Source organism: Rissa tridactyla, chromosome 3 (assembly GCF_028500815.1).
Source record: "Rissa tridactyla isolate bRisTri1 chromosome 3, bRisTri1.patW.cur.20221130, whole genome shotgun sequence".
Classification (NCBI taxonomy): domain Eukaryota; kingdom Metazoa; phylum Chordata; class Aves; order Charadriiformes; family Laridae; genus Rissa; species Rissa tridactyla.
Genome location: NC_071468.1, coordinates 88,973,797 through 89,001,393, shown reverse-complemented (window position 1 = coordinate 89,001,393; position 27,597 = coordinate 88,973,797). Strand labels below are relative to the sequence as shown.

The 27,597-nt window shown below is 38.8% G+C and overlaps 1 protein-coding gene across 1 annotated transcript in view; it reads right to left on the bottom strand.

The window, feature by feature from the left end:
- Positions 1–27,597, bottom strand: part of ME1 (malic enzyme 1) — a 202,029-nt gene that overhangs the window by 34,717 nt on the left and 139,715 nt on the right. The window contains exon 7 of the mRNA XM_054195416.1: positions 8,155–8,264. Within this exon, the coding sequence (XP_054051391.1) occupies positions 8,155–8,264 (110 nt within the window). The remainder of the gene's footprint in view (positions 1–8,154; positions 8,265–27,597) is intronic.

Below are 27,597 nucleotides of genomic sequence, written 5' to 3'. Positions count from 1 at the left end.
ATAGGTATGACCAGCCCGCCAAAAGCACTTGGTCCAGAATCCGCACATTGGACATCTGCCCTCAACATGTAGCTCCCCTGAAGGACTCACAAGTCCACTTTCTCATAAGCAAGGTGAAATTTAAAGCTGAGATAGCAGTAATCTTGACAATAAACTCAAGGAGATGCTCAAAACAGGTAGTCATACTGCAGGCACATAGGCCATTAAGTTTCAAATGCATGTAGCTAAGGAACTAAAAGAATAGTAACTAAAAGTAAGAAGCCTGTTACTGGGTAAACCTCTCCTTAAAAGGCATCATTTAGTGTTAAAGGCTGGGTTTGAATCTGTGATTTGTAGGTAGGGTCATCTGAGTTTCATGAATGGTTACTTTTTCAAAAATATAAGGTAACCCTTAGTAAAATTTAAGAATACATTTTAAAGTTAGAAAGCCCCTTAGAAAATCACTTTTTGAAGTTGATCCACCTGAATAGTTCAAAAACATGTGTCTTTAGAACTAAAAACTTTGTTACGTGCTTTTATGACTCTTCCCTTCAATCATCAGAAATACAGGACACGTTGTTCTCAGCCCACTTAATGTTTAGACCATACAACTTTGTCATTTTTAGGTATTTAGTCATTTTATTGACTTGTTCTGAGAGCTGAGATCATTTACTCTCTTCTCCCTCATTTCTAAATAAAAAAAAAAAAAAATTCTAAAAAACTCTGAGGCATGGCTTTGGGAACAACAACCATCAGGCTGAGACACTTCCACCTCACAGCATCCAAGAGCTAGCTTGTTTCTTTCCCAGATGAAATCGAGTCTTCCTCTGGCGAGTGCCAAATTGGCAAAGACCAAAAACGGCAAAAGAGAGAAGTCAGACCACGCTCTCCGTTTCTCTTGGTACTCTACCAAACAATCCTCATAACCGGCAATAAAAAAAAAATAAATCCCATCCTCTCGTTGGATGCCAAATTCTTTCTTCTATTTTATATTACACAGCTGTGCTTGTCGGGGAGGAGGAAGCCTACATAACATGGCTTATTCCTAAGACCGTTGATCTGGTCTCCTGAAAAGGAAAGCTGAGCTGGAGCAGTGTAAGGTCCTGCTTCCAGCCCCTGACGCCAGAAATTGTGGCCACTGCAGCACCCTGCCTTCATCAGAGGACTTCTCAGTCAGTCAGGAAAGCTGCTCTTCAAGCCGCTTTCTGGTGATGGAGACAAAAATGAAACACCGTAAATTTATAATGAATGGGAATGCTGGGATCCTGCTTATGTTCATGGCCGAGGTACTGCTGCTAAGTTTGTCAGCCGGAAAAACAGACTAGGATTATGTATGACTAGTTGGGATACTTTTACAAACTCTATTATAATACCATCTTCTGTTTTAAGGACAAAGAAGAGAGATATGAAACATGAAAAAAACACTACTTTGAATGCCCATAACATTTTGCATTGATTATTTACATGGGATGCGAGTTATAATTACCTGTATGTTCATTATGAGGGTGATTCAGAACAATGGTTATAATAGCAATATATAAAGGCTTAAATATCGCATTTCTCACGAATCACAATTTGCACAGAACTGCTCTAAAAATGGTATTTTAAAAGGACTCCACATCGGTTTTATTTAGCCATTTGACTCCAAAAAGCATAATAACGCAGTTTATTAGATTACTGAACCCACTATCACTGCTACTGGCAGCGGCTGTCATCACTCCTCGTCAGCAGCTTCCCTTATTCCTTCCTATTGAAAGGGGGAGACCGTCGGCTTGAATAGCAGATCTGTTTAACCGGAACTGCTCTGGCTGACGGCATGACCTTAAATTTCACCCTGAATACTGACTTGAGTTTTTGAAAAGAATCAAAACGCAATTCACATCCATCTGCCAAAGCCTAACCATTTCCCGCGGACATTACGAAGCAGAAACAGAATTTCACTGCTCTTACGACTGTCATCGCTATGGGAAGGAGAGAAATGGCTTCACCTCCACCTCCCACAGAGCATGGGTTAAAACCCTTGTGTGCAGAATAAGACAGATATTGTTCACGGATATAATTTTGAAAACTGATTCTATCTTCCCAAAATTTCTAGAAGAATAACCAAAGCAAGTTAAACAAAGGATAATATATCAGCTGCTGTGACAGAAAACATTTCGTTTTCTAGGAAGGCGAGTTGTATCTTGTAGAATTATGGTAGATATGAGATTTCAAAGTACACTATTCTTTACGAAGTCTTTGGCTTCTGTCCAAGATTCTTTAGCCTTTCTTATTACTGTAAACTGTACGATTGAGTATGAATATGTCAAAGGAAATCCTAGAGACCACGGCCTTTTGGGGTTGGCACATTATAGATGCTTTGGAGCACAGAGACTTCTTTCAGCAGATGCAACAATTAAAGAAAAAAATGGGCAAAACCAGGCCCAAAACATGATGAATGAGAAGTTCATTTTTATTTGATGTAGTTTAATTTAAATTAGCAAGAAATGGCTTACGGCACTGAAGCATTTGTCCATTATTTAAAGTTTCAAAAAATAAAACTTGTAATCAAGTATTACTAGTTCCTTTATGTCACATTCTCTACCTCATCTTAAAAAGCCAGTAAATAAGAAGACGGGTGGAATTTCTGCAGCACATCCCAAAATCTGAGCTATTCATTCTGGACAGAACGCTTAGGAAGTGGTAAAAGTAAAATTCGTATTTCTGAATACACAGCATAATAGAAATCACATGTTAACATGGCCAGTCTTCCAGATAACACTGCACAGAATGCCAGGGAAAAAAATAAATCCATTCTCCTCTCCTGTCCTTACTGGGAAAAAAAGGTGAGAGTAAAGATCCTATCTAAAAGGTGTCATCTCAATTGCTAGCGAGGCAAACGCTGTGGCTGGGGGTGGTTCAAAAGGACCTTCTCTGAAGAGGTGGGAGCTCCTTCTCCTTGCCATGGAGTGGCTTTTCAGAGCTTTGTATGCGCTCTGCCTCACTCTGCAGCTGCAGCAGGCGGGCAGCGCGAAGAGGGGGAAAGGCTCCAGTGAAGGAGAAATGGAGCCTTCGTAAAAGAGCTACCGCTTGGTATGTTTGAAAAGGGATAGAGAGTCCCAGAAGCACAGGGTGGCTGAGGCTGGGAGGTCTTCTGGTGCAACCCCCCTGCTCAAGCAGGGCCACCTGGAGCCGGTTGCCCTGGAACGCGGGGAGAATGGATTTATTTTTTTTTTAACCCGTAATGAGCAAAAAATGAAACAGAAGAATACTTGTACATACACGTACTTGTCTGTACACATGGAAAAGTACACAAAAGCTACAGTGGGGGATTTACTTGAAAGCATACTGATTTCAATGTAAATTTACCACTGAGCAACGCAGAGGTGATATCCTGATGAATATACTTGAAGAAAAAAATATACTTCACATAACCCTACAGTATACGTCTTAATAGGATTTTTTTTTTATTATTTTATTTTAAAAATCCCAGTGTCTGTTTCACTTGGAAGCAAATGTCACTTCATATTATGAAAGAGGTTTTCTACAGTTTGAACATAATATCAGAATTTGATATCAACATATGATATCAACATATAAGCTATTACATGTCATTCGACTTCACATTTTTCAAATTCTTGGTCAGAGGATGAATTGGAAGCCCCATGCCCATCACAACCCCAAACCTTCTTTACAATTTGATTTCAAGAACTGCAATTTCCAGGTACCAAATGTATTGTTTCTGATGTTAATGTTAAAAAGAATTAAATCTTAAAAAGGAAAATGCTTATGACAGAGAAATTTCGATTTCTGAGACCTGCACTGACTTGACATTAAATTGGTCATAACATAACTTCCAGGTATAATTTTCTTAATTATTCACATGGCAGCTTGCTGAACATTTAGCACATATTTTAAATCAAACCACACATGTAAGATGGAATAATAATCTTAAATCATATGTGCTCTACATTTTTATTTTAAGTCTGTTTCTTTTCATGAATTTTTGATGCAATTAAACAGCACAGCTGTTAAAAACTAATGACATCTAAGGTCATGATGGATACCGAAGTTAATTCCAATCCAGTGCAATCTCTCCGTGTAAATATTTTTGTTGGCATAAAATGCAGGCTCTGTGTCCGTAGTGAGGGAAAGCATTGCAACTGTGGGCACAGTGAAACAGAGCTATAACACTAGAATACAAACAGTATTATACTGCATAAAGAAATACATTTTATGTAGATTGGCTTATACTGCAGAAGTTTGTCACTGTTGATTGTGACAATTTTGAAGTACAGGGTTGGGGAAAAAGTCAAAACAGTTGAAATAATTGAAATAATTGACCTGCATAGAGGCAAGCAAGGCTAGAAAAATTTATGCCACTATTGCAAATTTGTCCAGGTCAGCAATGACTACAACAACCAGCTACCACGTGATAAGCGCTGAAAGACCCACAAAAAACAAATGCACCACTCCCAAGATGTGCAAACTTGCCTTAAGTCATTGACTGTGCTCAAGTAGCAAAAACTCTTTCAACAGACACACCAAAACCAAGATGGTTGTGGAAAGGGAGCGCTACAGCACCACCCTCCTCTGCCCTAGATGGCTTCGACAAGGTGCAGTGGGTATGGCCTGAGCCGATCCCACCCATGAGCGGGATTTCAGACACCGCAGTCCTGGACTTGTACTTAGGACTTCTTCTTTAACCGATCTTAAGAAATTTGTTCAACATCCCCACAGCAGGCAAGGGAATAGGTTAGTTTCTCCAAGAGGATTTTCATTCTCCTAAACCGTGAATCCCAACCCTGCCTCCTTCCAGGGGTGATCAAGCAGAGAACATCTTCCACCCTGATAAACAGCTTTGTTTGGCAACACAAGCCCCAGTTCTTCTTCTGGCATTGGTCCATTCCCAGGCGGGGGTTGGAGAGAAAAAAAACCAACACATCTCGTATCTTAAGGAAAATTCCACCCTGTCCTTATGACTTCTCCTTCCTAAAAATATTGCAGATGAGCAAAGCTAGCGACCTGATCTAATTGAGATATTTCTAAATGTTGTGGAGCGTGACATTACAATATTAATTTACATTTCTCCCATATAGGAACCCATGATCAAAGCCCCTCAATTTTGGAAAATGCTCTCTAATAGCTAGAGAGAACTGGATAAAAGTATTTGGTTTCAACCCAAGGCTTTCACTGATTTTAATTTCCAAAAATCATATTCTATATGTTTGAGAGAGAGGAAAAAAAAAAAAGAAGCAAGCTGATTTGTGGTCAGAATAAAACCAAACAAGAATCCAAGGAAAAAATATTTTCTCCCTAAAGCAACATTATTGCTATTGTGTTTGTAAAAAAAAAATTTTGAAAATATCAATATGAAGAAACTATCATAATTACAAAGGAAAAAAAAAAATCACCATCCATCCAAAAACCAAGATGCTTTCTAGAATGACAAAAGAAGAGCAATTTTATTATTCCAAAACAGATTTATAACAGTCGGTCAGAATCCTGTTCACCCTTGCTCCCAATTCCTTGAGTACAGAGAGGGCACGTAGAAAAAGTTACAAAGCTCTTTTCAAAATCAAGATCTGACCGCACTGTAGCAGGGATGGAGACAAAACTATTTCCAGAAATTCTTAAATATATCTGTAGGGGACCCTAAATGGCCAATCTTCAGCGGTTTTATAAGATCAGTGTTTTGGCAGACACTTTTTTCCAAATGTTATGCAATGGTGTCAGTATAGGGGCACGCTGGAAATAGCTGCGAGCTAACAGAAGGCAACTGCATTTGTCCAAGTTACTACTTGCAAATGGGTATTCAGCTTGCCATATTTTCTATCTTTTATAGTGTCTGACAGGAGTCAGGATCATATATTAGGTTTTTTAGATTTGAAGTACTTAAAGGTCCTCATTGCATCGCTAAGATATATAGGAATCCTTTGTCTGGATATCCCATGGCACTGAAAAAAGCCTCACGCCCTTTCATGAAACATATTAAACATTTCTTTTTATCATTGAAGTAGCTTTGGCTTGACAAATATTTGGACTAGGAGAAACTATGTTTAAAATATCATGTAAGCACTGTCTTCAGAAGATGATGGCAAATCAGATGCAGTGTTTGTTTGTTTGCTTTGGTAGAAAATACAACTTGCATACAGAGAAGGACACTCTTTCAAGTAGCCTGGAAAAAATCATGCTATTTAGAAACTGAAAATCTCTAAGGATTGCTAAAGAAGTTAGCACCATCTAGCCTTATCAAAGTTGTCAGGCGAAATATCTTTAGGGTTTATAAAGCTGGAATAAGAAGAGGGAGAAAAGATCACAGGATCTGTATTTGGGCTGTTGCCGTTCCCCTGCCACATTATAGGGGAAGATGACATCCTACAAAAAAAATACTAAAGGTATTCATGGGGATATGATGACAAGTGGCAGAAATCAGAGCAGACTAAATGCATACGCTTTTACCTTTTGGAAGCTATAAAAATATTAAGGATGGAGATCACCCAAAAGTCCCAGACATCATTTATGAAAATATCAAAAGACCCACAAACACAAATTAGACTGCAGAAACTGAAAAAATTAAAAGACTGCACATGGCTGCACTTCTAAGAAAGACCAATAGCTGCTACAGAAGCTCAGCCAAAAGCCAAACAGACACCTTCCAACAGTTATGAGCATGAAGATACCTCCTTCCAAGGTGCACAAGAGAGAATGCAGTAGTTATAAAATACTTCTAGAGACCCAGAAGACTTTCTCAGCTTACTTTACCCATATTTGGTACACTTTTGCTGAAAAGCTTCCCTGCCATTTCTTTGAAACTACCTTCTAGTTGAGTCTCTTTCTGATTCTGGGTAAGGACCTTCATCCTGCAAGGAAAGAGAATTTCCTGTGGGAGGTGGATCTCTGAAAAACTAGGGAAACTTCTAGATGCTGTTTGGTCTGCTGTATTGGACTGTCGTAGCCATGGCTACACTCAGACCCTGAAGGGTAAGAAGCACCATGCTTCTTACAAAGGGAAATGACATTTTATAATTAGTTTATTTCGCATCTGGGAATTTGTCCTCCATAATCTGTTTCAGCTGTAGGAGTAAAACTCAGCCAGGCTTGTAACAGAAACATAGTTCACGTGGCTAGCCAAAGCCCTAGCATCAGGGATAAATTCATCGCCATGTGTTGAGTCCCTGAAATAAGACCTAGGTCTCAAGAATGACTTCTGGAAAACTCAACCTCCTAATGCTTGGCCTTGAGTGTCACTGCAAACTGTTAGAAATGAAGACAGATAAAGTCTCATTTTTGATCCTGTCACTGCTGAGAACCTCCACCCACCCAAGGAAATGTGAGGGGTAAGAGGCAGCTGGGTGACCAGGGCCCTCCTTGGGTACCTGTTGTCTCCAGCAATTCATCTGACTTCAGTCTCCTCGCAAGGATGGCAGCCAGTGGACTTACTGCCTCAGAGAAAGTTATTTTCCAGTGCTCTTTTCCTGACAGGAAATAAGGCAACCCAAGCAGCAGCATCCACCGCTTCAGCCCTGCTTGTCTTTCTTCTCAGGAGGGAAGGGACAAGATGCCCCTGTAGATTGAGCACTGGGGGAATTCCCCTTGCTGACGTTTCCCATCCTAGATTTTTTCCTTTTGCCAGCTGCTACAAATGATTCAGATGGGAAAGCAGAGTCAGGGGGATAATTTTCCTCTAAAATTGAATGCAGCCCTGAGACTGCAAGAGAAATTAGAAGGATATTTAACTCAGTTGCCAGTTTAAGAACTGAAATACAGTTTGACATTTACCACGCAAGCTCTGTCACATGGAGGAGCAGTGGAGCAGTAGTTGCTGCAGTGACAAAAACCCTGAGGGAAGTACAGTGCAGGCTTGTTCTTTGACATTTGCCCAAAGATCTGAAGTTAATAATTTATATGGGAAGGCCATTCACACACTAAACTATTAAAAAAAAAAAAAAACCCTGAAGAGTGAACATCTAAATAAAGCATGAGGCATAAGTGAGAGGGGAAAGGTTAAGAGCAAAGACAGCTCACCAGAAACCCATGCTGAGGAAACCCAAGGCAAAAGATGACCTGTACCGAACGTCTTCAAATATCACAGGAAAGCTGATAATTTTTTTTTCTCTCTGATGCAACAATTAAGACTCATTTTGCTGGCTTGTAAGCATCACAAGAGTGAAGAGAAGAGAAAGAGTCTGTTACCTTGAATGTCGTCATTGAAAGTGCAGTACTTGTTACGGTACTTATGCAGGAGGCGGAATGCATTAGCATTAGCGAAATCCTCAAATTGAATGAGGCAGTTCATGCCATACCTAGAAAGGCAAAAAATTGTGCATTACATTAAAAATAATACATAATTGTATATTAAAAAGCTATTAACACTTGCAGTCAGATTTTGAATACAAGTATAATACGATTTATACTTCTACTAATACGTTTCTGTTATATTCTGTATCTTTACATGCCTGTAAATTATCTAGAAGGCATAATTAGACTACCAATACTCTTTACTCAGTTCTAAATTAAGGATAAAAGATCAGGGGAAATGGCCTTCATCTCTCTGCAGACATCTCAACAGAAGTCTTGGCTCAGCAATCAGCTAGCGAGCAAAAAAAAATACCTGGCCCCCTAAGAAAGGTAGTAAGAAGGTAACTTATTCAGAACATGGATTTTATTTTATTGACATTATGCAGGTCAGCAGCATGACATCATTCACAATGCAGTGCTTGATCATTCTTATTATAAAAGAGGTATTTATCAGAAACACAGTTAATCTAGACAAATGATAAACACGTGACAACACGTTAAGGAAGGAAAGTGATAGCTGCAAATTTGAATTGAGTTACACTTGGCTAACATACACTAAAACTGGGTATACGCAGAAATGAGTTTATCTACATTTCTTACATCTACTGTTTCACTGGAATGTCAAAACTGATTTTCTCATATCAATACTAGATGTTTCTTAAACAGTATGCTAAGAATCAATGTTATAATCCATTTCAATGTTTTCTCATCCTTGTAGCTAATGAAACAATTCAAATTGACATTTCCTGTAGTACTTTGAAATGTCTGTATAAGTATTTTGAAAATATAGCATACAGTTGCATCAGATGCTGATATGACTAAGTCAGTTCAACAGCATGGGTCAGTAACTTTTGAAGTCTAGTGAAGTTAATAATAAGTTACATTAATGTAATATTACTACTGTGCATCCTCCAGTCCTTAGATGCATTTCATAATAGTACCGTCTCTGGATTCCTTGCTTATGTCATTTTCAAATATACAAACACTTTTTTTCAAAAGGAAAAAAAAAACGCACAAAAAACCAAAATAAACCCAAAAACCACCAAAGACATGTATAGGCAAAAACTACGTAAAGACTGAATTCATTGGCAACAGGGAAAAAAAAAAAAAAAAAAAAAACCAACCCAAAACACCAGGTAACTTATTGAATACTGTCAATCTCATATGGGAAAAGAAAAAGTAGCACATGAAAAGTTTAAAATATAGGGCTAGTACTAAAATTGTCTGTATAAGTTTGGATCTGGAAATGGCACATAAACATTATCCCACCCTGGAATAGTATTACAAAACATTCGTTAAAAAAAAAAGGTATTTTAAACATAAATAAACCTAATGGCAATTTGCAGACTAGGGAACCATTTGATTAAAACTTAAAAGAAATACTGCATTAAGGTGTTGCTATGAAATTATTACCACTGGGGTCTAACCGGGCAAGACTCAACAGCATGAAGGAGCTGTTTGAGCTAAAGGAGTTTCTTCCTTATCTGCTAACAGCACAAATCCAAGAGAGACAGTCAGGGAGTTCCTGCTTCATCCAGAAAAGTAATACATACGTATACTGAGCAGTTTAGTATAAATAATCTACTCTAATGTTAATCAAGTTTTTCTTTAAACCATACATGTGTTTGGCAACCGTGTTAAGCAAAGCCACCAATATAAAAAAAAAAGACAAAAATTCCTCTGACTGAATTAATTTCCATGGAAATCACATATTTACAGCTATATTACAATTAGCCAAAACTACTGGGATTCCACTGGCAGGAATGGTAATTCCTGCTGAAAATAAATACATCTTCAGGTTTTATGGAAAAACCTGGATTTCTTCAGCAGCATAGTGACAGTTCAAAAACGAATTTGGCGAGTCAGTAATTCAGTACAGTAAATCTGAGTTCAAATAAGAAACTGGAGTTAATTTTCAATAATTAATTTAAATTCCTAATCTGATTCAGTATCTGACATGAATTTCTGTGATTCCATAAAGGTCCAGAAGCTGACAGTTGAATAATAATATGAAACTAATGAGATTAACACTCTGGAATCCTGGAGCTTGGTTAGAAGTGTTTCTTGGATGTCATTAGGCCAATGTCTGTTTCTTTATTTTACCATATATAACATTCCATTTTCTCATCTGCATTTGATTTTTTCTCTGTTTTCTTACCCATTGCCTTTATAGACACGGATCAAAACTCCCTGTGAATTATATTAAATCAGTGTCCCTGTAGAAAACACTCATGCTATACTGGGCACGCTGTCCATACTAATTCTCTGAGCAAGATATTACGTCTGTTTAATTAAAATGGAAAAAAATGCAGGCAGTCTAATTCTGGGCCTCTGAGACTTTGGTATTATAGCAGAAAAATTTCTAAGCAGCACTTTTATTTGTAGCAAGTGTTATGCATGACACCCAGGTAAAACCTGAGACTTCAGCGCTGCCCATGACCAGTAGTACTTCATAAGATCTGTGAAGTTTGAGGTCTATGTCTTCAAAATATCTAATCAAATCCAGTTACTGCTTACCCGTGATAGACAAGAAAATGACACCATGTTTCTCTGCTTGGAATATTTCTGTTCTCAAAACCACTAACAGATGAGATATATAGATGAGATAACACAAAATAGTTAATCTCTGGCATTCCAGAAAATACTGCAGTAATCAATTGGCTACAAGTGTGCCCCATGGTTCTGGAAGCAGTGACCATACCAAAACAAATTCTTCTATGACTTCCACATCTTACTATCACAATCCCTTACAACAGAAAGCTGAGCCAAAACCTAAAATGATGTCGACAGCCAGCAGTTCAGTTCCACTTTCCTTCCTTTACCAGTTTACAACAACCTTCCACCCCTATTGCACTCTGATGGATGGGTTTAGGTTGTGGTTTCTCCACCATAAGGGGACCTGTTTGAATCAACCCTCACAAAAGCAGAACACGTCCTCTCTGTTTGCACCTCATGCCCTATTGTCATCACAAATTTTCAGTTTGGAACTGCACCTCTTCATAGGTGGGTATGGTAGACAAATGACCGCTGGACGAGAAGGGAACCAAGCACTTCATTGCTTGCCCATGTACAGTCATCAAATCCTTTTGTGCCTTCAAAACCACTCAAATTCTAGCAACTACAGGCCACTACAGTGCAGTAATTCATATTATCTGTCAGACATTATGGAAAGAGAAAACAAAGCCTACAGCTATCCTAAAACACGACGAGCTCAACATCTATCTTCAATACTTTATACAGATATGGTGCAGATGGACTTTATTGAATTTCCTCAGATGACACAGAGTGACTGATCGGGTAGGTCCAGAAGCCAGTAACTGAGATTTGCTACAAAGGAAATCATCATATTCCAAACCACCGTTGAATGGTTGTGGTTGACTGTTACAGGGGGCATGTTAAAAGCAAAAGGACCACAGTTAGGTGCCAGCAGCTCCAGGCAGGACAAGATTAGGAGGCAAAGTCACAAGGAACTGTCACAATAGAAAACACTGTAAGAGATATTTCTCCATATTTTAAAAGCAGTGGACTGAAATAAGGGTGTTAACCTGTGTACGGTTTACCTAAGTATATAAACTTGATTATCATATACCTTAGGAGAATTTCACCTTCCTATTTGAAACTTTAAGGCATACGCATTTAAAACGTAACCTAAAATCCTTTTAATTTGAACATGTCACCAAGACAATCATGACAGCAAGCAGACACTGTATGCAGTTACAATTCTGCAAACATGAGTCACATACAACATATCATGCTTGCCCAAAACAGAGACATTTCTCCAGCTACTGCTACTCTTGACCCAGGGACAGATAAGGGATAATTGGGGAAATGGAGAAACACATAACTAACATGCATGCTCATACTGAAAGATGGTACAAATAAACGGAAGAGAGAACCTATCCAGTGGGCATCAACTATCTTAACCAGAACACTTGAAGAAATGACGGATCTAGTCCTAGACTACCAAAACTAAGAAAATAAACAAAAATCTGGAAGACATTCCTCCTTGGTGTGCAATAAATGCCCTAGTGAATTCTTAACTATTTTCTTGCTCTGGAAAACGCTTCTACGATAGCAATTTCCTGGCTTGAGTAGCCCGGCTAGGACCGCTGGATTCTTGCAGACAAGTGTTTTGTAGCTGTGAATTCCTCTCTTCCGCCTGTTTGGGATCTGTCACTGTGGTAGCTGATTAAACATGCATAAATCGTCCCTAGAAAGTGATAATCCAGATCACCGTTCCCCCCCTCGTAAATCCTGTTTTGTCACCTACGTCTTTTTGTATGCTTGGATCTTAGTCTCCTGCTCCAAATCATACAGGCAGTCTGAATTAGGATCCAACTGGACAGGAATTCAAAGCCATCTTTCCTTTTTCTGTTATGGACAGAAAATATGGACAAGGGTGGTGGCAAGCATGCAACATCAGATTTGTCATCAAGTATGGGAGGCAAACGCTGGACAATGTATTAAAAAGAACCATCCCACCGAATGTGTGGTTGCCAGAAAACGCTGTTTCCAATACTTCTCCCAATTTACAACATAGTTTGTGTGACAGTCTTAGCTTAGTTTTCTCCATTTATAAATAATTTATATTCAGTTGTTTGTGACAACAATGTTAATTTTTCAAATCATTCTAGAGATTGTATCTTTATGCAACAGGCTGGAGAAAAGTGTCCACAGCTCTTTAACTGTCCCAAATATACAGTACTAGCATTTTGGCAACCCGACGCTCTTCAGAACCTCAAATAGGGAAAACCCTCAAGAATCCAGTGGGAGCTATAAAAGTTTGGGCATCATTTTGAATTCAAACCATATGATCAGTAAAATCCATGCTTACTTCTACAGCTAAGAAATTTTTCTGGAAATATATTTGGACCATTTGTTCTTACTGCCAGCCATTGTTTTGGAAACTTTCCTAAAGGAACAAGTGGTTGCTTTTTAGGTTTTTAGAGCTTCCAAAATCCTATTTGACTATTTTCTTTGTTCATATGGGCCTGGAAATGAAAAAGCCTTAGAAACCATCAGAAGTGGTTGCTGCCACCCATTCTTAACAAGGAGCAAAACCAAAATGATAGCAACAAAAGTGTTCTCTCCTTCGCTTTGTGCGTCATGCAGCCGCTCCACCAGCCAGAACCATTTATAGTGCACCAGTACAATGTGGAAATCATCTCCTTCCTCCTCACTCCAAACGCCGTAAGCTTGTTCATTTCCATATATCCCAAACAGATTTAAAGCATAATGGTCACTGCTATAAACTCGTCTTTGTGCCAGGGCTTTCATGAAAGGATGCCTTCTCACCTTCCCTCCTGACAGCTCTTATGACCTGGATGCCTCCTCTTCCTGCTCTCCCCCAAACTATCTTTAACTTCATTTCATAAAGCAACTAAACGGCTGCAATGAGGTCATACATCCATCCTACCACCTCTTCCACTACAATTTTAACCTGCTGGTTAAATTCAACCAAATTGTACCGAGGGGGATAGAGTTTTCCACCATAATTGCTATGTATGTGTTCTGTGGAAGAAGGTGGCCAAGATGAGAAACCCTCCAGCCAGCACCACAGCCACTCTGCAGCAGATGTTACTACTTACGCTGCCTGTAGCCTGATGTGCTACAGCTGCACAGGATAGAAATCTGTCCAAGGTGTACTCAGCCCTAGCCAGTGCTACAATGCAAATACCTTCCCAGAAGAGGTATCATTAAATTACAGATAACTTTCTCTCTCTGTCCTGAATTGGACCAGCAAGTCGGAGACAGGACGTTTCTTACAGGAAGAGATCTCCTAAACAACTTAATAGAAACTGTCAGCATCTCTGCTTTCCACATGAATGACCCTATTTAAATTTCTTCTTTTTTTTTTTTTTTCCCCTGCAGGCAGCCATTGTTTTTACTTTATCCACAGAAAGCATTTACTTTCTTGGGAGTGTTTTTCATAGCCATTTTCTGTTTCCAAACCAGTCCTTGCCCGAGCTCAGTACATATCCAAATTAGGCATGGGGGTAGGGGAAACAGCAGCATTTAGCACCCACCCTAGTACCAGCAGCAGACCCTTGCTTCATTCACATTCTGCTTAAGGATATACAACTCCACAAAAACTTCCAGTGTTACTATTCCCTGGCACAACCACAGTGCTACAGTGTCTGCAGAGCAGCCCTGCTTTGTATCAGTGCTTCTAACACTCCTCCGCTTGCTCCTTCCCTCTGCAGAACAGGATTGGTGTTCACCTCCATGGCCTTTCTGTCCCAGGAGAAGTGAAGAGAATGGGCTGGAGATGGTTCATAATTTCCCTGGGTTTTCTTTCCCCACCCAACTGCACTGTTACATGTGTGGACTTCACAGGCCTCGGGAATAGCAAGGTTTAGGAGCAGAGCGATGCTGAATTAGGAAGGTCTTGTGGTTGGTGGCCCTAGGAGTTGTTGCTCTTAAGCAGAGAAGCAAAATCAGATTCTCTGTCCAAAGTCAGACATTAGTTACATAAAGGGCTTCCCTTATGCAAGAAGGGAATCAAATTTATAGCTTTTGTGGTATGCTAACATAAACAATTACTACAAAAAAGAAATGGTCTGGTTTTTTAACTTTTCATCAGCTTGGTTGCATCATACTCTGTAGCGAGGACTACTTGCTCTTTAAACTGAAGTCTTAGAAGTCCATCCTACTGAAACATTAAGTTGAAAACATCTTCCAACCACACCCTGTCTAATTTTTTGTGCATTTTCAAAGTGCTGTTAAAGGATTAATATTGACAGTCACTAGAGAACCTGAACTAGATTTCTTCTACTTCAATAGCCGACTGAATTCACTATCAGATGTCTCAGTGCTTTAAAATACAAAGGCTGTGAAATAATTAACCAAAAGTTACCACTGTTGTAAAGATTCATTTCTTCTTGTTGCAAAAATATTCGTATTTTATTTTGGATTTAGATATTTGTTCTGAAGTATTTCACCTAACAATGTTGTCAGGAACTAGGCTCGATCATAACTTTGACTTTTGCAGTGCACGTGTACAGAGTCTTGTAACAGAAATAAGAAGGCTGGTATGAACAAAGTATGAATGGAAACGTATGCACTACTGGAAGCAGCAGCAAAACAAAGATGAAAACTGTGGTGCACACGGATAATGAAGGACAAAATTGACTGCAGGAAAATTAAAAATGTCTTGTTTACGTCAAGATGAGCAGGCCTTAGCTCTGGTGAGGCCGCAGCACAGCCAACCCTTGGACCAGGACCTTGCACCTTGACAACAGTAGAAGAGCAACAACGCAATTTGCTATCACAGCACATCACATATGCCACTCTCTATTCCATGGGCACAGAAAGAAGCCATATTACAGTCTGAAGAAATTCAACATGAGGACACACAGACAAACGAAGGGCAGACTTGCCTAAAATCTATGGAGGCTGAAGCAAGCAAAACCCTGAGGCAAAATAACCATGACAGCATAGCTGTTGGATCCTAAAAGCATAAAAGACCTGTATAAAATAAAGTTTATCAGCACTCATCACCAGGAGCCCAGAAAAAGCGCTGAGGACTTGACAGGGAGGGCCGTTTTGCCTTCAGTGTCACACCTTGAATACTATATTCAGATTTGGACCCCTCACTACAAGAAAGACATTGAGGCGCCGGAGCGGGTCCAGAGAAGGGCAATGAAGCTGGTGAGGGGTCTGGAGAACAAGTCTTATGAGGAACGACTGAGGGAGCTGGGGTTGTTTAGCCTGGAGAAAAGGAGGCTGAGGGGAGACCTTATCGCTCTCTACAACTGCCTGAAAGGAGGTTGTAGAGGTAGGGATTGGTCTCTTCTCCCAAGTAACAAGCAATAGGACAAGAGGAAACAGCCTCAAGTTGTGCCAGGGAAGGTTTAGATTGGATATTAGGAAAAAATTCTTGACCAAAAGGGATCTCAAGCATTGGAACAGGCTGCCCAGGGAAGCGGTTGAGTCACCATCCCTGGAGCTATTTAAAAATCATGTAGATGTGGTGCTGAGGGACATGCAGTGCTAGGTTAATGGTTGGACTTGATGTTCTTAAAGGTCTCTTCCAACCAAAATGATTCTATGACATGAGCAATCCTGGCCAGACCACACGAATACATACATCCTGATGCTTTGAGTACACAGGTGTGAAACTAACTGAGTAAAATCGACTTGTTTAGAGATTTTGTAATATAAAACTACTTGTCTCTTGTAGAAGATCTTGCACTGAGTGCTGTTCAATTAATTTCCTATGGTGGACTGTCAAGTTGCCTCCTTTCCACTGTGAAACAGTCCCCTCAGCAGGAAGGTGGCTGGGTGACATAGTACTGAGATATAGTATAATGTGAAATTTCAAAAGTATAATTTATTTGTATAACATGCAAAGTCAGACATAAGCCAAACTCTTCTACTCAGTTCTTGACATACACAAAGATCAGTCCCAGCAGACGAGATCACTGCCATGAAAAAACATACTACCCAAACTTCCGCAAACACAGAGGTATGTAGGCTTGGCTAATGCTTTGATTAAATCTGAAGAGGAAGAAAACTATATTGTGAAGTTTGGTAGTTTTCCTCCTTAAAAAAACAAAAACAAAACAAACAAAAAAACCCCCTAAAACACTCCATGTGGATTGGAAGTAAACAGCAAATTGAATTACTGTGATGTTTTCTCATGAATTTGTATTGGTTCACTTGTTATCTGATCCTCACCCCACCTAAGTCAAAAGTAAAACTCCGGGAGCCTGAAAATGTAATCCTACCTCTCCTAGGCTATTCTACTGCTTTTTCCAGTGTTACCGCTTAGCTGCTTTAACTGTGACCTAGACCAAAGAAGAATCTCAAATTACCTTCAGTTTTATATTCACTTAAAAGAGACGAGTGCAGATTTGAGACTGATGATCTGAGAATTTTTTTTTTTTTTTTTTCTTTTCAGGCTGTTCGATTCTTCTTTAGAGACTTGGCACTGTGACACTTTTGGCTGAGGGAGGGAAGGGTACTGAACAGATGGATTGGTCAAGTGTCTGAGCAGGGTAAATCAGAAAAACAGAGAATCAAGAAAGAAATCCATCTCAGCTGGAAATAGCGAGTAGCTTTATTTCTCATGAATCTTTAGCTGTAGCTAAAAGGTGTGTGTCACGTCTTGCCCTCCCAAAATACAGCGTGATCCTCAGTAAGCCCTTCAAATTAACTTTTTTATTTTAATTAAATGGCTTTACACTAAACCAAAAAAGAACTGTTGTTATCAAAAAAGAGCATATAAAATACATTACACTCTATGATAAGACACCCTACACAGCTTAAATTGTTGGAATCTGGTTTCAAATGGGTGTTTCCTGGTCACTTCATGACTGCAATCTTTAAACATTTGTCAAAAAGTCAATTATTATTACTGTCTGGTTTAGACTGTCAGGAGTTTTACTTTGCCAAGAAAAGCATCAGAAGGCCACAGTTCTGAGGTTTCCCCATGTTGGCATGCACCTGCATATTTTACGAATAAGATGTTTGATGTTCTAAATTTTGACAAAAGTTATCAAAAAGAGATAAGTACAGCAGCACTTGAACAATGATCAACAATAGCATAGGGCTGTCACAGGGAAGCCTCTATAGACCTTCTAGGATGAAAGATACTACGTTATATATATCACTATTCATAGTAACTGTGATTAGTGGAACCATCTATTCCAAAAAAGCCTGGATTCCTAGATCTGGACATTAAATGTTTCTCTGGGCAAGTTCTCAGATGTCTGTATTAAAATGAGAACTGTCCTTGGAAAAGGTAAAAGCTCCCATCTGGCTGCACAAATTAGATTTGCATTGACTGTGTGTACTTTAAGGTGGCATTTTGCTTATACAAGCTGCATCTTATTTTCTTGAGAATGAACCTTCTTATGTTCACTGCCCAGACACTAGTTTTCCCCACTTTCCAAAAAGGGGGAAAGGTTTGCATTACAGCAACAAAAATAAAAAAAAGAGATCCTTGGCTGATAATTCTGCACCAGAAAGTTTCATAATAATTTGTCCATTGTATTTATCTAACTGTGTCTAATAGCATTTAAAAATACTACTTCGATACAGGCTAATTTATTAAGGCATTTGCTTAAACATATGAGTATTCCAGCTTGGGGTAACAGGATTATTCCTTTGCTTTAACTTAACTGCGTGCTTTGATGCCTTACTGAATCAGGCCTGAGTGATCTGTAGCAAATGCAGTGCCTTCCTGGAAAAGATATTCCGCTGGAAAAGATTTTCTTGCTGGAAAAGACTGCTAAGTGGCTTTAGGAGGTTAAAACAAGGTGCCTGCATTTGCTTACATATTTGATTATATTTTTATGAGTTTATAGATATTTTCCCTAAAAAAAAATAAATACGCAGTTGGATAGACAAATTAGAACAAAGCCTGGGGCAGCACATCTGCTCTTTTCCTCTGCTACTTAAGGTATAATGAACAGATGGAAATCTCGCTTCCACCACTGACAGCTTTCACCTTGACTGTTAAAAGGCAAAGAAGTAATGACCTTTCAGAAATGGCAAAGGGAGGCTGGCAACAGGAATACTTAGAGTATTTCCGACATATTAAGTACAGTCCATAATCTTTGTGCTCTTTGATGAGTTATGAAACATACCTCCCCCTCCCCAATTTCTTAATCAGGTTTTCAATGCGTTAAAATATCTTATGTACCTGCAACACAAACTACACTTGAGAAAAGCAGCATATTGGAGGCTAGACCAAAGAAATGGAGAATGCAGACTTTAAGGAAAAAGGAGCTTACCATTTTCAAAGCATTATGTAGACAGCACGCTGACTGACTTGAGGAACTGTGAATATTACAACGCAATCTCACAGAATCACAGAACAGTTGAGGCTCACAGGCATCTCTGGAGATCATCTCATCCACCCCCTGACTCAAGCAGGGTGAGATAAAGCAGGCTGTGCAGGACTCCACAACCTTTATGGGCAACCTGTGCCAATGCTCAGTCACTCTCACAGCAAAAAACTTTCTTTCTTAAAGTTTGTCTTACATCTAAGCACAACATTTGTGCCTATTTTGTCTTGTCGTGTGTCGTGTCACTGGGCACCACTTCTAAACCACCTGGCTCTGTCCTCATTACACCCTCCCTTCCAATATTTGTACAGATTGATGAGATCCCTCTCAGCCGCTGCTTCTCTGGGCTAAACAGCCCCAGCTCTCAGCCTCTCACAGAATCACAGAATGGTAGGGTTGGAAGGGACCTCTGGAGATCATCTTGTCCAACCCCCCCTGCCAGAGCAGGGTCACCTAGAGCAGGTCCAGGCCATCATCTTAGTGGCCCTTCACTAGTCACCCTCCAGCATATCTCTCCTGTCCTGGGGAGGTTAGAACTGGATGCAGCACTCCAGGTGAATATGGATCATAAAATCTAACTAACCATATAATGTATAGAGCATCAATTATTTGTCATAATACAAAGACCTATTTCCTCTCCAATTAGGCAAGACAAATTTTGCACTGTGACAAATGATTTGTATGTAAATAATCAGATTTAATGAAAATGAGGATAGGATAAGATAGGATAATATTTGGCTAGTTTTTCAGTGCCAAACGCACTTGCATTTAGATTAATGTTTTTAGAACTAGATTTAGGTAATCCATACTAGAATTATGAAGAAAGCCCTTTATTGCACACAAAATCAGTAACTCCATTATGCCTAGACTTGATGCTGGTCTTTACTCAACATCACTGATCGAAGAGGAAGAAAAAGGGGTTTCTTCTGTATACATTATAAGCCAGAACAGTTATATTTCTAAAGCATTTTTCAGCTTTTCCCCCTTCTGGATTACAACAACTTCACTAGTTCTCTACGCCACACTAACTGTGAGGGGTTGAGTGCTTTTAAATCTGACAGATGCCTCGAGTTGGAGCTACCTGACATGTCACAGGGTCGGATCTGAAGAACAGGTTTCCTTCTTCCACAATGGTTCTATAGCAAACACGGCATGCTATACTGCCTTTGCACTGTAATCTCAATTATGTATGAAACCTCGATCTGGAAACCCCTGTACTTCACAATGGAGCTATTATTCCACTGTGTAGAAAAGATTTACCTTTATTGCATTTATTCCAGGATCAACTTAAATGGAGAATTGCCAGGATCAGACAAAATCCTGGGACTTCAGGAAGTATATTTGAGAAGCCATTTGGGACTAGATACTCTCATGGTACTTGATGGTAAAGAAACTAGTTCTTTAAGTCTCTCCTCTTATCTTCCCAAGATGGGAGAAAGTAGGTTGCAAGGGAATTTGTTTTGTAGGCTTTACAGCTACTGATTTTAACGTCGAGTCTTTACAGTTAAAAAAATGAACAATTGCAGTCTACCTTGGACATATCAGAGAGTTTTTCCAAAATAGCTCATAGCATTAACAATCACCATTTACTTACGTGAAAATTATTTTACACCCTAACTGGATAGGATGGTATATTCCTTAAGTGAATCCTTACTTTCCTTAACCATTTCTTAGACGGAAGAGAAGCATATATCAGAAATTTATCTCAAGCATCCAGGAAGGAGAGCTGAGTGCCCCAGCAATGACTGAATTCTGTAATACGTCTCACCCCAGCCGCTGGTAGCCAATATATTCTAGCAATGATAATTTATGCTAGAAACTGTTTTTAGTATGCAGCCATTTCAAATCTAGGGAAGTAAAAAAAGCTCAAAACTAATCCGTAATCCCTTCAGTCAAAACCACTACTCCCAACTCATTAAAAGAGGCTCAGGCATATGAAATAATTCTCCTAGATGGGTAAATGCATGGGTTGAGATCTAAGTGACATTTCAGTCAGAGAAGATGGACAAGGGTTGAAAGGAAGTGTCACATCTCATCTTAAGCACCCCAGGACAGAACTGCGTCATATGCCTGGGGTGTATACCACGGTCTTAAGGCACTGTGGAATGACAGCCCTTGCAACTGTACCCAGGGAGAGAAATTCAGCAGTATCTTCAGATGCTAGTTGCGGTTGTATGGACTCCTGTATTTAAGACGGATATATGGCTGCCTGGTCTCTTGTGACACACTTTCCTTCTGAAGTTGGTCTGTAGGATGCCTACTTAACATACTATCCTCTCAGAGCCTTACAAAGAACAGGAACCTCAGCTTCTAGTCATCACGCTTAGGGGAGATGCTGAAGGACCACATCTCAAAAACTGGCAAAATCTCCATGTCTGTGGTGTACCAGCTTCCCCAGTGTGCAGGTCAGCAGTGTCAAAGAGCAGAGCCCAGAAACATGGGACTCAAGGCTTCCTAAGAAAATCAGTAAGTTGTATGTCCTTAAGCACAGTGAACCTCAGAGGTTTTCTGATCGTGAAGAAGAAGGGAAGATGACCTATTCCAGGCAACTCTTCAGTTCCACTCTGACTCAAAGGAGAAAGAAAGAAGCACGGAACATCTGCTACGCTGGTATCAAAATAATTTGTGTTCTATGCCCACCACTGCATTAGAAAAAAAAGTCTGCCCAGACAAAATCTGAACTTACCCTGTGTGATTTTAAAATTCTTCATAATCATGCTGTGATTATGCAGTTTCTGCCACCATCCTGGTCAGAGATTTTCCACATATAAAGAAATAACCTTGACATTTACAACTGCCTGAAGTCAATCTCACTGTCTTTAGGGATGGCATTACTCTGGAAAACACTAGATCAGTGTGCCACAACTCTTCTGTAGTCTAAATCTTGTATCAGACACAGGCCCAAAGGACATCCAACTTCCAATTTCTCTTTTGACTCTTTTCCAAGAACACCATCTACATGGGATCCAGGAGGTTTTTCTCCAATATATCTTAAGCATTTGATGTTTTTTCCATTCTACTCTATTTGCACTCTTAAGATCATTCAGACAATTAAACTATATGACCAAATCTCTGCTCTCCATGACATACAATCTAAGTATCATGGGAAGAGAGGTCCAGAGACAACTAAATAAAAGGAGATGGGGAGGAAGAAAAAGAAAGAGAAAGCAGCATTTATCCCTCCGGTGAGCCCTATATGTGCTTAGGCACAATGTTATTAAAAATTTATAATAACAAAATCATGGCAAAAATATAAAATCATTACTAACAAAGTTTACATGTGACACAAAGATTGAGGTCATCATAAAGTATGAAACAGGGTGCTATCTTGTAAGCTGGACAAAGACAGAAATATACTTATTTCAGTGTGTCCGAATGTAAATTTATAAAGCAAGGATCAAAAGAGAAGTCTATTCTGAAAGACAGATTTCAAAGAAAGCTGTAGTTAATAAGCATGTATCATTGCTCAGCAGATATGACAGCCAAAAAGGTTAACACAAATAAGGGCTGTACAGATAAGGGATTATCAAATATGGATGGAGTAATCTCACCTTTATATTTGGTATAGTAGAATCAGTGCTATAGCACTCTGACCATTTCTAATGCCTACAATTAAGTACTGAAATATCAAAACCAATTGACTCTAACCAAATGCCCCATTTTACGCAGGTCATCAAACTAGTTTACAAAAATATTTTCTGGCTTTATAAACTTGCAGTACGCTGAACATGGCTAGAAACATGCTTAACTAACATACAATTCCACACGTTCATTATGTCGACACACTGAGCGCTCTAAGGGATGGCTGAAAGGACTTCCAAAAGGTAGGTTTTGAAAAGCAATCTGAAGGAAGTAAAAAAAAAAAAAAAAAAAAGTTGTGTCACAGATGTAACAGGGAAAGGCATTCCACATTAAAGATGAAAAAAAAAAATTCCTCTTTAAAAAAAGGAGGAAAAAACCAAACAACAATGATGTGGTAGGTAGCAGAGCTGTATAACTACAGCAGAAACAAGATGAGATAGAGGTAGCAATAAAGCTGTGTAGAACCATGAAAGAACCAAAACTATTTTGGTGTAGTAAAGCAATGCACAGCCCAGGAGAACATTATCTAAAGGGAAAGTGAGAACTAAGCGAGGAAGAAGAGTTTGGCAGCAGCATTTGGCCTGCCTGGAAGGAAACCAGGCGTGTATCCCAAAGGCCAGAAATTACTGTAATCCACGAGGGAGATTATCCAAGATTTATTAGTAAAGATTTCAAAACTTTTTTAAAGATAAGCATAGAGAAGAACTATGCCCAGGGAAAGACATCAGATTCATCTTACACATCCTAATGAGATGGAGAGCATTGTTACTTCCCTCAGAAGCTGGGTGGGTTCTGTTTGAGCAGCTTTGCTAGTACAATTTAATTTTCCAGTTTAATGCTATCCAGCAGAAATGAAACAGCAATAAAAATAGCTAATGCTACCAGTGCAGATCACACAGAAGATACTCCAAACCAGAAAACATTATAAAAATGAATGTAAGTACGTGTTCAGCCAAACTCTTTAGTTCCTGGGAATGGTGACCTGCTGTTCCTCAGACAGCATCCTTCCTTCTTTCTGCCCTTCCCATGGCAGTTACATACACTAGTGAGAATCTGGATTGTAGTTTCCATACCATGCCTTATTGCAAGAGGATTAGAGATTCTCTAAATATAAATGCACCAGGCATTTTTGGGTCATGCCAGAAGATTACCATTCTGTATTAATAAAAAGCTTTTCCAATCAGCTCTGCAAGTGCAACAGCAACCCAAGTTAATAGATAAACGTTTAATCTGCAGCAGTTGGCACCAGCAAAACACAGTAGATTATTATCTTTCAGAAGAAAACATAAATTAATAAAAGTTCAGAAGGGCTCCACAGGCTTTACATAGTTGCCTTTAAGAAAAATTCTCCTAGGCTTTTGACATTTGGCCTAAAACTGGAGCACTTCCCACTCAAAACAGAGCATTTTGCATCTCCCTTGGTATGCGATGTTCTGACCTATCACATCAACATGACAAAACCAGGTTGCAACTGCTTGGTTGCTCTCTGATTTCACATGTGATGGACGATTCTGGTTACTCTGGACCAGGAAAGGAGGAGTTCACAGGGAAAAAAAACCCATTCTTCGACAAATGACCATGGAAAATTAGGGCAGAAGTATATCACAAATTTTTAAACAAAACTTCCTACTGATGAAATTCAGTATTACGTGTTTAAAGGTAAGAAAGAAAACAAAACTGAGAGAATACTTTTCTGAAGTACTCAAGTAATTAACTGGTTTGAAAATATTAGCCAGAGTTTAAGGGAAACTCACATTTTATTACTACAAACTAAATTCATTTTTCTACAACTTTACTGATATGGTTTATATACGTGACAATGTTCAAAGCTCCACACAAAGAGTAAACCCTCAAAGACTAACAAAACCCCTTTTCATGGCTCTGATACTACAAAAGTTGCCACCACTATTAATATTTAAATGAAGCAAAGATTTCACGTATTAACTTCAAAATCACCCCAAATTGGATTTATACTTGGGAAAAACTGGAGGAATGTTTATCAATTTTGCCACAGAAGTGGAATACTTGAGCTCAATAAAATGGTATATTTATAAAAGTAATGTTTTTTCCAGAAGTCATCATAAAGAAATAACAGCCACTCTTGCTTTCATTGCAGAAACAGGAGCTTTCTGAAATCCCTAGAGCGAAAGGGATAGTATCGACATTGTATTTTACATTGAAAAACTGGCAATGCTTTCGGCTGACCTACACTGGACATATTATTGCAGCCTGTGCTAGTGGCTATGGTTGCTTTTTATCATCATGAATTTAGCTTTCTAAAAAATTGCCTTTGAAGCAAGTTCAAACTTTTCAGTCCAAACGGTCTCACTGGTAAACTTATCTTCAAATATTTATTAACAATGACTGGAAAAAAAAGGTTAATTGAAGACTAAATTAACGTCCCAGAAGTGTTCTAACTCTATTTTAACATTTCAAACAGGTGGTTAGAAGTTTTAGATGGCTCCTCCTCATAGTCTCTTCAAATATTCAAGATCCTGGGGATTATATCAGTGATCTCAAAAGAGCAATGTATAAAATTATAGCTCTTTTAAGTGGGGACTAGGTGAGAAAAGGAAGTGGCTGCACACTCCTCAGAACTGTTTATAATCCCCTGCTACGGCCAATGCTATCTATCTTTTCCACAGTGTTATTTAGGCCTTCCTCAGGGAACCTCAGATGTGTACCAAATGGTCTCCCAATTTCTGGTACAGAGGGAAGCAAGAAATATATGTTTAACATGTTATCTTAGATTATAGAGGCAGTACACTTATGTATGCAGTTTTTCTCTGATTTTATTTCAGCCTGTTTAGAAACCAATGACACATACACACTAGAATTCTTGGATACGACTGTAGCATATAGACTTTGCAGAATACACGTGCGCTTCAAATTAGCTGGCTCAGATACCAACTTGGGTGTACTGAGAAAGTAGGATGTACCAAATTGTTAAAAAGCATATTTTTTGTGTTCTTTCTAAATTCTATTTCTATTTATAATATCTGCCTTTTTGGATGTATCTCACTTATTCCTTGAATTTCTGAATATTAATACAACAAAAAAGCTTTATATATATTTTAATGGTCTTGGTAAATTGGTTTTTCAGAGATGAGCTGCTGGAATTCTTATTGGATTCAATCACCATTGAAGATGCACGGTACTTCTGAAACCAGATCCAGGCCACACCTTTTTGGAAGGACTGGGAGGAATCATGAAAGAAAAATTTATGCTAATTCCAGATTCTCTTATTTTGGTGTTTGAAGCAAAAAACTTTCTGTACCTTATAATTACTGGTAAATTCTATGACTAATCATTCAAATTATTAAGCCGTATGTATTCCGGTGACTTTAGAGAATTGGATTGTTTTAATAAGTATGTTCAGGATATATTGCCTAAAAAAATACATCCCGGTTACTTCAGGAAGTTTAAGTCCAGTGTTCATGATTTATTGATCAGAGATCCATCTGCCTTTTAAAATTAGTTAATATTCCTTTTCACTACCCAACAATCTGACTTCTGCTCTTTGTTGTCCTGGTCAGTATTAAAATGTTCACATCCATAGTTAGATTTACTTGGTCTACTTGACTAGTCATTATTTGAGTGCATTATAGGCAGAACGGCATAGCACCTACTGAGATTGGTCAAATTGGAGCAATTTAAGAATGACACTTAATACAACTTACTTTTCTTTATGGTTACTCATTCACATAGAGTTGGATTCTCCAGTCTCCTAAGGCCACCCTGCATGCCAAAAAGCAGCATCTTAAAACACAGAAGAAATCAAAGAATTTTGCTTGCATAGGTGAACCATCCTGTCACCTCAAGCCAGCCAGAGATGTAACTTCTGGAGTAAAGAAAAGGTATTTAATAGGTTTTGCAGAAAAAATATGTGGATGTGGGAAAAATATGTCAAAGTATTCTACTCCTGTGCAATGTCTACACCATATAATCAAGTCCATAATAAAGAAAAACAAAGTAGAAGTATTTTTTTCTTTCTGTAGTGCCTTCTTGAGGATAAACAAGTTCAGCTTGAGCTTCCTTAGCATGGCAACAATTATTATTACACAGCATAAAACAGAGCATCTGAAATGTCTGTGTACGTCCTATGACCGTGAGTTTTTTGAAAGAGATCATGCAACATACTCATGATATGAGATTACATAGTTTAAAAAAGCAACCAAAAGGTTAATTACTCTTATTCTATAATAATAATCTATTTCTTTCAACTACCTGTCTGAAAGCTATTTTCCCTGTCACTAACCTAATACACATAAGCTTTTTTTAAAGGCTATCAACCCATTACATGTTGGGATGATAGCAAGTGCAGAACACCCACAAAAGCACGGTGTGACCCAACACACTAATGGGTGCCTGTAAATGAGTGACCCTGATCGTTCTACTCCATCTTCAGCAGTAACACGGGATTACTCTCAAAATACTTATTTTTGCAGAAATGCAGGGAGGAAGCAGATGGAAGATGATACAATCATTTTTCTTCCAGTCATGCAGAAGCAAATACACATCTGCACATGTTACCATTCTGGGAAGAAACATTTACATGGGAAGAAGTCTTATGAAGAAATGTGAGTTAATAGATTAAATAATGCTTCCCGCTTGTACAGTATCAGACAGATATCTAAAGGTGCACATTAAACATTCACTGTGGCATCTGAGGTGGCCCCCAAAATCCATCCCTCACTTGCAAGTTGCAGTTCAGTGGATGCATATGATCCATAACATACTGAATATCATCAGAATTATGCTATCAAATGCTGTTTCTCTTATGTAAATTGTCACGTACTACCAAAGCGGGTCATGTGGGCTCCCTTAATGAAAAATTATTTACTGATCATTTTTTTCTTACACAAGATAGCTTAGAGCTTAACATCTATATTTCTCCTTGGTCCCTATGTCTCCAAATTCCATATATTTGTAAGTTAAAGACAGAGTTAAGACTTGGTTTGAT